Source organism: Daldinia loculata, assembly GCF_022478755.1.
Source record: "Daldinia loculata strain CBS 113971 unplaced genomic scaffold F4817scaffold_39, whole genome shotgun sequence".
NCBI classification, from domain to species: Eukaryota; Fungi; Ascomycota; class Sordariomycetes; order Xylariales; family Hypoxylaceae; genus Daldinia; species Daldinia loculata.
Window position 1 is genome coordinate 282053 of NW_026054893.1, and position 12954 is coordinate 295006.

General features: G+C 43.8%; 3 protein-coding genes across 3 annotated transcripts; 2 read left to right on the top strand and 1 right to left on the bottom strand.

Annotated features, from left to right (window-relative positions):
* Positions 1 to 296: 296 nt before the first annotated feature.
* On the top strand, positions 297 to 3241 carry F4817DRAFT_175106 (mitochondrial distribution and morphology proteins-domain-containing protein). The gene is made up of 2 exons (XM_049298263.1): positions 297 to 1422; positions 1474 to 3241. The coding sequence occupies exons 1-2, from the start codon at positions 567 to 569 to the stop codon at positions 2943 to 2945; spliced, it is 2328 nt and encodes a 775-aa protein (XP_049157248.1). The 5' UTR covers positions 297 to 566; the 3' UTR covers positions 2946 to 3241.
* A 681-nt stretch (positions 3242 to 3922) lies between these two features.
* On the bottom strand, positions 3923 to 5155 carry F4817DRAFT_317793 (translation initiation factor eIF3 subunit; the record flags this gene model as incomplete). The annotated part of the gene is made up of 4 exons (XM_049300845.1): positions 3923 to 3938; positions 3992 to 4686; positions 4750 to 4847; positions 5134 to 5155. 4 exons carry the CDS (start codon positions 5153 to 5155, stop codon positions 3923 to 3925), a joined length of 831 nt encoding a protein of 276 aa, XP_049157249.1.
* Positions 5156 to 8195: 3040 nt separating this feature from the next.
* F4817DRAFT_175162 (alternative oxidase) lies at positions 8196 to 9745 on the top strand. The gene is made up of 4 exons (XM_049298264.1): positions 8196 to 8593; positions 8740 to 9109; positions 9165 to 9263; positions 9316 to 9745. The coding sequence occupies exons 1-4, from the start codon at positions 8324 to 8326 to the stop codon at positions 9645 to 9647; spliced, it is 1071 nt and encodes a 356-aa protein (XP_049157250.1). The 5' UTR covers positions 8196 to 8323; the 3' UTR covers positions 9648 to 9745.
* The last annotated feature ends 3209 nt before the right edge of the window (positions 9746 to 12954 follow it).

Genomic DNA, 12954 nt, shown 5'->3' on the forward strand with positions numbered 1-12954 from the left:
GCACTGGAAAAAAACCATGGTCCATATTTGGTGGGCTATTTTCTTTATCGATAAGACCAACCTTATCGCATACCTTGCATTAGGTATCAAGGTACCTTGACGGCTAGCCGATATACCTTAGGTACCTCCTAAACTTAGATGGGTTAGTGGAGCAAAGGAATATGGCAGTGGCGTTTTCGGGATGGAATGAACGGCTACGGCTATCTTAGCATACGATTCAATCGCAGGTAACGTTATCAGTTATAACCGTTAGCCCGTTATGTCCGGTTATAGTGTACTGATGTACTAATGACGACTTTTTTTTCAAACTTGAAGCCAAGCAAATTCTTGGATTGGAATTCATGCCTTTTCATACCCTATGCCTTCGTGCCTTGCGTCTTACTCCTCGAGCTGTTGGTCGTTAAGAAAAAAAGCAGAAGGGTGACCTTGGGCTGGATTGTCTTTTTTTTTATATACGTTAGACTCATAGATCACAGTTCTGTTTTGTTGCTGCTTTCGTCACTTATGGTTGATCTCTTGTTTCGGTTCGAAGTCTTAAAATGATGCCCTCATCATGAACCTCCACAATGTCATCAGCAGCTAGGTCTTCAATCCTAGGCCAAGGGCGTCAGGCCTGGCGATCACTTTACGAATTAGTCGACACATTCAGTTCAAAAGTGTCGCCGAGGCAAAACCCAATCAACCGTCTTGGACCGCATCAAAGTACCTCGTTTTCCTCCATAGCGACTCCGCGGTTGTCGAAGCCTCCGTGGTCTTTTCCGCGGGTTCCAAAGTATTGCGGCAATAATGTTCGTCGCAGCTTTACCTCTAGTGGGCTGCTCTTGATCGGACTCGCATCACCGTGTTCGACAACTTCTGCCGTTACTGTAAAATGTTCGGTAGCTGCGGACTCTGTTATCCTCGGGAGCGCGGGTCAAACGGTGAACATTGGCAGGTTGGCAAGACAGGCATGGGTTAGAGACATACATACCACTACTCGGAGAAGAGTGGTAAGGGTCCATCGAAGAACGAAAACATCCAAGTCTAACACCGACAGTGGAAGCTCGGCGGTCTCTCAGCAGAAGAATGGACCTTCGTCGCAATCCGCTTTGAGTGCGAAGCCTAACACAAAGCCCGACGCAGGTCTACCCGAAGCGGAGTCTACGTCTGCGCCTGTGTCCAAATATTTTCATCTACCTACAATGCCGCACCTACCACATCGACCCACGAAAGAGGAGTTTTTAGCTGCCGCCAATGGCTTTTGGGAACGGTTGAAGGTTCGTTTTAAGTGGTTCTCTATCAGAAGCATGAGACCGTGGAATATAGATGAATGGGGTGCATTTGTGTCCTGGTTTCTGTTTGGTCATCTAGTCTGGATTCTAGTCGGCACAACAACTTTCTTCTCGCTGGGTATACTCTTTATTAACACTGTTTTTGCGCAAGGTAAGAACATGATCCTCTCAGAGATGCTGCGACCCAACTAATGCATTCTAGAAACTTTGGCAAAATGGGTTGGCGATTATTTGACCGAGTCTGCTGGTGTAACTGTGGTTTTCGAGTCTGCCATCGTTCCTAGGTGGAAGGACGGTGTCATCTCCTTCAGGAATGTATTCGTCTCCCGAAGGCCAGGCCAAGTCAAGTCATCTGTTAGCAAGGGATCATCATCCAATGCTGCTGCAGTTGCCGCTGCTGAAAGAGGAACCGATAAGGAGGCCCCCGCTCCCGTTGAGGTGGATGATGGCAACTATACGCAATTTGACCTTACGTTAAACGCCGTTAATGTCACGCTCTCGTTCGTCAAGTGGTGGAATGGTAGGGGTCTACTTAAAGATGTTGAGATCAAAGGTGTTCGAGGAGTTGTGGATAGGACCTCAGTGAGGTGGTCCGACGAGCCTGCTGATCCCTTATCATACCGCCATGAGCACAATCCTGGCGATTTTGAAATCGACTCATTCAAACTAGAGGACTTACTCCTCACTATTCACCAACCGGGCGGGTTTCGACCTTTCCCTGTGAGTATCTACTCCTGCGAACTTCCTCAGTTGAGGAAACAGTTCTTGTTTTACGACTTTTTAGCCGCCACCCATATGTCTGGATCATATGATGGCTCGCTCTTTACGATACATCCTCGCCAGATCCACGGCGTTCCTGCTGGCCGCGAGCACATGTCATCCGATCCATTAGGGGAGCCAGATGTCTGGAAAAAGTATAGCCGCATCCGGATAGACGGACTGAAGATTGATCATCTCAACCGGGGAGTCGAAGGTCCTTTTGGATGGATTTACGAAGGCAATGTTGATATTGTTGCCGACATAAGATTCCCAGCCGATGACGACGACGGCATCACAAAAGTGATGTCTGAATTTTACGACCGCCTCGAGGAAGCAGTTACGTCAAACCGCTACATTCGCATTCTTGATCTTGACAAGCCCCGTCGACAGGAAGAGGTTATTTTTAACGCCCCGAGTCACTTACATTCTAACGAGGAAGCAAACGAGGTTAATGGTACTACCACACCTATTAGCCCCCCACCTAACAGTAGCCCAACCCAAACGCAATCTACCCCATTAACCTCGTCGGCTTCCGACGAAGAACCCCCGCGATACGTTGTCATAGATCTACGTATCCACTTAAACGACGTGAAGGCCACCGTCCCCGTCTTCACGTCCAACCTATCGTACGTAAACCAAGCGCTAGTGCGGCCCATCGTGGCATACATCAACGCGAAGCGCACGTACATCCCCATCAACTGCCGTATTGTCAAGCGTGTCTCCGACTTCGATGGTGCCTGGACTATCTACGACTGCGGGCTCATGGATGATGCCTCCGCCGAGATGTATACCGCCTTCGCCCGCGACGTCGAGGACCAGCAGAGCCGCGTCCGCCGCCTCAAGAAGGTCGGCTTCTGGACCCTAAGTCTCGCCGTTCACGCCCTCTTCATGGGCATGGCCGGAAACGTCATATAAATAAGACGCCGGGATAGCTCCTCTTCTCTCTCTCCTTTACCCCTATGTACATAAAACGGCTATGAAATGGATTATGTGACAAACGGGAATATGTATGTATGGGAAGATAGGGGAAAATGGGGGTTCGCGTATGACTTATATTCGGAGGGTTAGGGCATATCATTTATCTACCTACGCAGGTATGGAGTTATCATGGCGTCTGGCGTCTGGAGTAGTTACGGCTTTATCCGCGGATCCCATTCTTGTTTGGATCGTCCTTGAGAGTCGGAAATACCCCACTTAAGTAGTAGAAGTAAATATAAAAAGCAGCATCTATATACGTGTAAAGGACTTTGCTATTAATTTAAAGGAATGAGCTTATACGGAAGCAGGATATTCACGTATGAGTTATGAAGAAGGTATCGCGTTGGTGCAAATTTCCGCAAATTTGAATTAACCATTGGTACGTAAGCCTCATTTATCTGCATTCTCGTCTCGAGGCCACACAACACTCTAAGCCAGCCGGCCAACCGATCAACCAACCAAACCACCAGCCTCGTCACCAGAGCCCACAGCATAACTCGGCTCGACTCGGTCCATTGGCACAACGCAAATGCAGGTTAGAGTCCCCCATAGCCAAGTCAGTATAACCTCAACCTGGCCAGGCCCAACGTGGCTGCGGATTGATCGTCGCATGTCCACCAGTTTCCATAGGCTAGTTCATACATCGTCACCAATCATCACCATGGCGGCTTATCTCGAATTAAACCTCGGCTCGGGGCGCTCGAGGGGTAAGGGGGAAGTGGAGGGTAAAGTAGGGGGAGAGGGCAACTGGTATTCGGCAACCTATATTAGAAATTCAAAATGCCCATTGTTGCATGCAGGGGATATAGCTCCAAATGTCCACCACGGCAGGCCTGTGGAAGGGGGCAGCCCATGCGAAGGTATGTAAAGGTACCGTGACAAAGGCCACGATATTTGGATCTCCTTCGCGTTCTTCACATAAAGTCGTCACTAGGTAGACCGTTAGTTACAAGGAATACGTATGAAGCATCATGACAACTCACTCTCCGAAGTCCTCTTCGTAGGTACCGACATCTGTAGTGTTGGCCCTGCCGGTCACCAGTGTGGTCTTGGTCTTCTGTGCCTTTGTCTTCTTGCCGCCCTTCTCAGCTGCCTTCTCTTCCTTCATCTTCTCATTGCTAAGAGTAGTGAGGGTGCTGGCAACCTTCTTGATCTGGTCGCTAGGCAGGTCCTTGGCAAGTTGCTTAGCAAATTCCTGGAGGAACAAGCCGTAATGTGCCTTCTTGTGATTCCCGGCTAAGATCGGGACTAACGTATTGCGCAGGGTCTCGAATTGTGTCTTAGTCTGGGGGTTGAAAAGAGGTAGAGTACTGAGATCGACGGTCTTGGTAGGGTCTTGAGGATCAACAGGTACGGCAGAGCCAACAGTAGTAGCCTTGCGCCCGTTGCTAAGACTGATACCAGCATCGCCAAAAAGATCCTCGGCGTGCTTCAGATCGGATTCCTTCTCGGTGCGGCGTATTCGTTCGCGTCGCTCGGCTTCGTCCTCATCTTCGGATACATCGGAGCCTTCAGCTAGGCGGCGGGCACGCTCAGCCTTGTGCTCGGCGATACGTTGGGCCTTAGACTTCTTGTTAGCGGCAGCTTCGGCATCAGCCTTGGCCTTGGCCTCAGCTGCCTTCTTGGCCTTCTCGCGCTCGGCCTCTGAATCTTCAGCAGCATCCCACGATTCAAGGACCTGGAAGTGGTAGATTAGTATGATAGGATCAACCAAGCCAGTAGATTAGTAATCCCGACTTACATCACTATCGTCGCCCTCTTCATCATCGAACTTGCTGCGACGGACACCGCCGACAAGGGGGGAGGTTGGAGGAGTACTGGACTCATCGTCCTCGTCATCTATATGCAAAAGAGTGATCAGCCAAGATCAGCCGGGTTGGTTTAGAATGGCGGTTGCAGGTGCGCATGTGTCGCATCAATAGATGTCGAGGCAGTCCAATGGACGGGGAAGAATAGACGCGGTAAAGGTCCACCATGTCCTATCAGACGTCGCTTCTCCATAGATCCAGAAGATTATAATGCGCCTCATCGCAGATGCCATGTGGTGATACAACTTGCCGATGTGGCAACTTCGAGGGGGAGCCCTTTTTCCGTGTAAATATAATATAAGGAGATATCAACTTACCCCACTGCTTCTTAGGAGGCATCGTGAATGGGTTAACGTTGATCTACTTCTAAGAAGATCTAAGAAATTCGGAGGAAAAAAGAAAGCGTGGGTTGGCGATTGTAATAGAGGTTATTGAGGAAGAAGATATGAGCGAAAGAAAGGATAGGTGAGGAGTGGAAAAGTTGACTTGATGGGAATCTGGTGGAGATTGGGCATAAAATAAAAAAGCGAGGTATTTCTAGCTTTGCCTAAAATTTTGTGCGGCGCTGTGCGTTACGGGACTACTAAAAGTCTACTGAAAGCTTACAAGTCACAGTAGCCGTTGGTGCCTGACACCACTATCCGACTTGAGTCTACAGGGCTCTTGCTCCATTAATTTCTTATGTATTACATTAACTTTAAGCATCTTTTATGTCAAAGATATTATGAACTTTATAAAAAATAAACTTCTGTCTTTTGTATTCTGTACTACATACAAACCTTATGTACCTTAGGTACCTATGTAAAACGGCTGGACGCGGGGTGTGCGGGGCATTGAATTCTCTTCCAAATCTCTATTTATTTCCAGACCCATGTACCTAACGGCGTCATTGCTAAGGAATTCCGATCTACGCTATATGACGTTGGCGTCCAGGTTCAATATCTGAAAATAGATGGTCCCGTACCTACCTTATTTACATGCCTCACATTAAGGTTTTAAACATCAACCTACATGCATGTAATCAGCCACATTTTACAATTAAGAATAGAAATAAGCATTTAGGTTGGCAATCTATCTTTGCTATCTACATTACCAACAGACACTTTATAAACTAAGGCCTAGGTATCAAAACAGACACATATAGCTAATTATTCTAGCAATTTAACTTACCTAAGTGAAGTATTCATTATACCTTCAATATAGCTTCTTTTTTAATAGAACTTAGCTACGGGTCTATACATAATGAATCTCACAATGCAAATACCTAGAAACCCAACATGGGCATCCCTAACCTTCTATAGGTACGCCCGCACAACGCACAACTAAGGACTTGCCAGTCCTTGTCAGAGGAATATGTGCGAGACGCCATTGAACTGTAGTTCAAGCCTTTCAGTTTGGAAGCAACTCTCAAACCTCTAAACTAAACTCACTGGCGCAAACTTTGTAGACCAGCACGTGCAATTGGAAGTTGGATGTTCGTTTCTGTTGATATACTTTAAGCAGTTGCAAAGTGCATAGCATACTTCATAAAAGACCTCGCTGTGTTGATACCTACCAGTCGACAAGTATGTAAGCGATCTGCAACAACGCAAAATAATTGGATCTCAATTACATTGTACGTAGGTGGAATGCGCTATATTCCACGCTAAAATTCAAGATCCAATGCAATTCTAAAGGGTGTACGTACTTAAAAATGACAAATCGCGTTGGAGATTTACAACCTCATTTTTGTGCGTCGCGTGCATGAAAGGAGGAAGAGGAACATGTCCCACGATTCCGGGGAGCATGAGTGACCCGACCTATGCCCCGCTCCCTACCCTACCTATGCAGGGGCAGTTTGTATAAGAGATCTGATATGACCTGACCTATATAAAAGTTTAGTAAACCTGTGGAATAAAGTTTACCTAATTTATGGACCTTTACTATTTAATAAATTTTTATAAAGTATATTTATTTATATAAATATTACATAATATATAAAACGTAATTGTTGTACAATAATTATGGCGTTGTTTTTTGTATTTAATAATAAATAATAATTTAATTATAAATCATTATAAAATATTTATTAAATATTTAATAAATATTATAATAACTGTTGTAAAAAACTAAAATAATATCGGTAAAATAAATATTTAATAAATATTTAATAAGTATTTAATAAGTATTAATTAATTAAGTAATGTTAATAAGTAATTTATATTATAATCGTAAATTACGGATTAAAGTATTAAAAAAAAAAATAAAGTTTTAAAACTAAATATATAAATAAATAAAGGTTTTATAAATAATTAAATTGGTTTATAAAAGAATAAATACTTAATAAATATTAATTAATTAAATTATAAATGGCTAAGTTAGTCCATAGGTTAGGTAAACTTTATTCCACAGGTTTACTAAACTTTTACACAGGTTAGGTTATGTTAAATCTCTTACACAAACTGCCCCTGCACAGGTTAAGTAAAGTCAAGTGGGAAGCGGGGCATAGGTCGGGTCATTCAGTTCCCCACGATTCCGATGTTCGTATTTTTTGTGAGTCTGAGTCATCTGAAATTTCATCTGAAATTAAAGGCCATGCGCTAGACCCGTAAGAGCATTCTGACAATTAAGAAAGAATCCGCCCGAGTTAGCATATTCCAAGTTCCCTCTAACAAGCAACATACTTCTCAAGTTCTTTCTTTCAAAAATTTATCAATGGAAATTTTTTTAAAGCGTCTCTAAGCTTTAGGCTATAAACTATGGAGCTCAGTGACTATAATCTCCACGGGTTCGTTTCTTCCTTTCGCCTGTCCAATAAATGCTGAAGCAATTCTTAATGATAAAAATTGGGGTATGTAGGTAGTTACATGCAGCCCGCCGAAGGAATAGAGGGGCCCTGAATGTCGCCGACAGCCGCTAAGATGAAGCCGTCTTCCGTCCGAAAATGTACCGGAACGCCCCATTTCTCATATCGCTAAACTCCTATAATTCCCGACTTACAAGACCACCTGACTGTATCAACCAGATTAAAATGTTTTTTTCATACTACGGATCCGTACTCAGTAGCCCATCTTTGCCAAGCATGAGGCTGTATGGGCATGAGTAAGAACTGCTACCTTAATTTGGACACGCTAACAAAGGAGACAGAAAAAAGGTATCCGCCTCTCCGGCGTCTGTACTCGGTGTCTGGTCTTTGCTTCTGTTCCCTAGCCAGGCAAACATGCCGGATAGTCTTCGTAGCGTACCTGAATACTATTATTTCTTACTGTAGCCCCATTGTAGTTTTTTGTCACAAGAGGTATTTGTCCAAGCGTCTGACAGTTGATCTAAGCTGTCAGCATGTAAGTCAGAAAGGTATAAGTATTTCTGCTTCCTGAGCCACTCTCTTATTTTTTCCTTTGTTGCCACCAAGCCAAGTCGAACACGTCTAGTTATATACAAGGCTAGTTACCGGGACAGTCCTATCGTATATTACCAATCCAAAAACTTCCATTGGTTGTAGTAGTCCCATCCCATATCTATTCACCAATGCTGTCAGCTAAGGTCCAGACCAACCTTTGCAACTCAAAGCAAGCTGCTAGGCTTTCGAAAGCTGTAGCACCCTTACTTCACAGCTCTACCCTTGGGTATTCAACAGGAATCCGCGTTGGGCTTATCGCGTCGGCCCAACATAATGGAGGCTCACGAGCCTTTTCCACGACGCCCGTAACGAACTTTAAGGATTTCTTCCCAGCAAAGGAGACAGAAAACATTCGACGCACGCCAGCGGCATGGCCTCATCATGGCTACACTGAAGAGGTTAGTCGTAATATTCTTCTTCTTACTGTTTTGAGTCGGACATGATTGGTTCTTTAACCATGATTTTTTGACTTTTATCTATATGTTCCCACTTTTTCGAAAAGGAAATATAGAACCAGCAGCTAACTAGTCAACTTGAATTATAGGAAATGCTCAGTGTCGTTCCCGCTCACCGCCCAGCCAAGACCTGGGGAGACTGGGTCGCCTGGAAGGTTATGCGTTCATGTAGATGGGGAATGGACTTCTTCACGGGGATGAAAAAGAACCAAAAAGTGGACAAAGCGAATCCGACTACTGCCGTTGATACGATCCAACCCCTAACAGAAAGCCAATGGCTGCTACGATTCCTATTTCTCGAGTCCATTGCTGGCGTCCCTGGAATGGTTGCGGGAATGTTAAGGCACCTCCATAGTATCCGACGGCTGAAGCGAGACAACGGTTGGATTGAGACTCTCCTCGAAGAAAGCTATAATGAACGAATGCATCTCTTAACTTTCATCAAGATGTGCGAACCAGGTGGGCATAACACCTAAAGAAGTATATTGGTCTTATTCATTAACATATTTGTTAGGCTGGTTTATGAAGTTTCTACTCCTTGGTGCTCAGGGGGTTTATTTTAACGGTCTTTTCCTGACCTACTTGATATCACCGAAGATCACACATCGATTCGGTAAGTAAGACGCCTCATTATTTTATTATATTAGAAATTAACCTTCCTTCAGTGGGCTACCTAGAAGAAGAAGCCGTACACACGTATACGCTAGCCATCAAGCAAATCGAAGACGGTCACCTTCCAAAATGGTCCGACCCGAATTTCGTCGTTCCTGACATCGCTGTGAAGTACTGGCATATGCCAGAGGGGAAGCGGACGATGAAAGATCTTATCTTATATATCCGAGCAGACGAGGCAGGTCATCGAGGCGTGAACCATACCTTGGCAAACTTGAATCAGAATGATGATCCCAACCCCTTCGTCAGCGAGTACAAAGGTAGTCGGAGCCCGCCCCGACCTACCTTGAAGGCGGAAGGGTTTGAGCGAGAAGAGGTCCTCTAAATCTATTGAAAGGTGCCTACGAGGTATCTTAACGACTTATTGCATTCAATATCATTGACTCGGGCATAGAAAAGCGTACACTCGGTTTCGGTTATATCATTTGGCCTGCTAACATGTAGCATCACATTGGGATGGCGTTAGGTTTTGCTTTTGGGCTGGTTGGGAACCAGTCCCCCGGTCGGGTTTATGGCAATGACTAGACATTAAAAAAATACCCATAGAATGGACTCAGGTAGAAGGCATACCAAGATTGCATTCTTCCAAGTTCATATCTCAACTCCTTATAGATTAGATTAATCTCTACTTTCCACCTATTTACCAAACTCGAGACTTTACTGCGATTTCAATTTCTCGTAAGGCTTGTTATGACTTACCTCGCGATTTATAGATCTTTCTCGGGCTCGCCTCGGGATTATCTAAGATATGTGCCAATGCGACAGCAGATATTATGACTTGATACAGTTTCAGTCTATATGATAGGCTCGCAGTAAGTTGACAAACTCGCTCAGCTATTTGATTGGGGTTCGTTTGGTTGGTTCGGAAGACTCCCATTCTCCCCGTAGAAAGCCTATCTTGAGTATAAAATGTTAGTAACCGCAAAATACCTAGAGGACATTATGCTCACATAATGCGCTTATGAAGTACTATAAGCAACGCCGGGGATATGTCGCTAATTTAAGTCAAGTCCAAGTCATTTTATCAAGTAGATGTCAACAACACCTCCCGAATAATACTATAGAAGTAAATCGCTAAGTCTGTATAAAGACGATCGAGATATATCTTTATAGGTATTTAACGGGAGTAGTATTGGCAGGAACCGTCATTCTTGTAGTTGTAAGGATAAAAGTATATTTATCACGGTTCATTACCTAGGTAGGTTATATACCTAGTTGTTAATCCTCAACCAAAGTTTAATTATTACTTGATGATCTATAGAAATTTACTACCAGTAAACGCACTGCGATCTGTGTAAACTGAATTGAATATTTATGGTATTGTTGGTTAGAAGGAGAAGACTGCTAGGTAGGTAGTAATTTTAAATTTAAAGGAACAGTGACTGGCCTATCAAGTTTGACAATTATCCTTAATAATATCTAGCTTCCTATATCATAACTCTGTACTAGTATTAATTATGTTCTTTACGTTGTTGTTCATTCAAGCTATCTTTTTTTCTTGTAATATTCTTTCATGACTTCTAAAGTACAAATTGTAACGTTCTTCCCCTGCTGATAGTTCCAAGGATAATTCGTGTGTCGAGAAAAGATAGTAAGAATTCTCGTGGTATCTTCATATTTAATAGATAATATAATGTTATAATACCTACCGTTTAACTTTTAGGGGGTAGTTACCTCTCCGGCACCCCTTTAATACTAGACATCCTAACAAAAATGTTAAATCATGATTAGGTCTTTGTACGGGTAATCCCCGACAATCAAGCCTTTTTGGAGGACGACATGTGAATTGCTGGCATTATGCATCGTTTAGGTCTCTGGGATCTTCATATTGTCTACTACGGTAATACATATCTTATAGTAGGTATCAGAAGGACGTCAAAAAAGGTGGCGCACCTACCAGGATAATTGTTAGTAAAGTGGCGCCAGCTTTTTTGACGCCTTTCTGAGTATCTCCTCACTATTTGAGATAGTTGCCAAGAGTGGTTCTACGTTAATGCGTAATATGGCTAGATTTATGCATTATCTAAAAATAAGACGAACAGTTGGTGGAATTCGGCGCTTGGCTAGATGTTTCGTATCAACATTATGGTACTTGAACGCATGAGCCGGCTAGACTAGCAGCTATGTTTCATAGTAAGCAGAGCGATGACGTTTCGTGTAAAATGGGATCTGGATTTGCGGAGAGGTGGATCACCAAATGAATGGATGTCTTCCAGAATGGTTCGGGAACGCGGCATACGAGGACGGCGAAGCATCTTAGTGCCTGTGGCGTCACAGCCATGATCTTCCACTGGGCGGGAAGAGAAGGCTTCTCAATGGTCGACAATCATGTATAGCATACCTATGTATATTAAGAGGTGCCTAGTAAATAGATATGTGATAGGGCTGACAGGTAAAAAAGGTAAAATTGCGTTAGGTATGTGTATGTATGCAATAGTACATATGGCGCACCAAGCCGGCTTCTTACATAGTAACTTGATTCGAGACAATGCACTCGAACTTTACATCAAGCAGCTCAGGGCTGAATACATACATACATACCTACATACATAGTAGGCGCTTCTGCCAAGACAGGAATAGGTCACCATAAAAGGATTCCGTCAGGGGGTGACGTCTCCTAGAATAAAAGCGAATGAGACTGATCGATATCCAGATTGGTACCCAATGTCTTCTTCTGTTGAGACAATTGGAAACAAGAAGAACCCCGTTCACCGCCTTGAAAAAGGGAGGTCCCTTCGAGAAATATGGTTGCCTAATAATTAGATTGGCAACGATGCAGGGCGATTGGCGGAGCTAATATGACCTCCGTCTTGTCCTCCTCGTTTACTCGTCTACTCGCGAATACACACCTTCTGCACATTCATATCTATTCGTATCGGATTGCCTAACTTGAACAGCCAACAATTCGAGGTGGGCTATGGGATAGTAAACGAGCTTCTCATGCGTATCCAAATTTTCAAATGCCCTGTAAATGTATAAAGGCCAATTCGTCTTGATGAGGCTAGGGGATATCTATATTGGTACATGTACGGAATATGGAAGCAAATCCGAGGCAGATATTATTAGCGATAGTACCTTAGGTACCAAGGTACCTTCTCGTCTGATGTTGCTTTGCTAAACAAGTACCTTAGGTACTAGGCCAGCCCTAAGGTCAGGGGAGTGGACCCCGGATGATTAAAAACAGCAGCAGAGCGTTGCACGTGCTAGTTGAGCATAACAGGTACCTCTTTAATGTATGAGGTAATGTTATTTCTTACGGCCTAATTACTTCGTACATATGTCTTATGCTAGCCTCTAGTGTAGGTGCCTGAATACATGTTTCGGAGATACTATTTCGTTCCTTTTCGTCTTGTTCGAATTGTCTTTGCAAGCTCCTACTTACCTTACTATGCAGATTAATATCCATAACTATCTATTTTCAAGTATAGTTCCTACATCATGTTAGAAAGGGATTGCGCATTTATTCAAACTTATAAGTTAAGGACTTGAGTACCTAACTATCTATAATATATCAAAGAATTATGTGCCTCAGAAGGTACCTAACATACCTGTATCTACCTACGAATTCGCCGGTGATATAGCATCTTAAGGCAGGTGGGGCGATAGGGCGGGGTGATAATGGGAGATTGGTG

What these genes read in the sequence shown, in the direction of transcription:
- F4817DRAFT_175106 (XM_049298263.1), top strand. Translation starts at nt 567, where the DNA reads ATGTCATCAGCAGCTAGGTCTTCAATCCTAGGCCAAGGGCGTCAGGCC. An exon ending in TAACACTGTTTTTGCGCAAG is followed by an intron (nt 1,423 to 1,473) that starts GTAAGAACATGA and finishes AATGCATTCTAG; the next exon opens with AAACTTTGGCAAAATGGGTT.
- F4817DRAFT_175162 (XM_049298264.1), top strand. Translation starts at nt 8,324, where the DNA reads ATGCTGTCAGCTAAGGTCCAGACCAACCTTTGCAACTCAAAGCAAGCT. An exon ending in CATCAAGATGTGCGAACCAG is followed by an intron (nt 9,110 to 9,164) that starts GTGGGCATAACA and finishes CATATTTGTTAG; the next exon opens with GCTGGTTTATGAAGTTTCTA. An exon ending in GAAGATCACACATCGATTCG is followed by an intron (nt 9,264 to 9,315) that starts GTAAGTAAGACG and finishes ACCTTCCTTCAG; the next exon opens with TGGGCTACCTAGAAGAAGAA.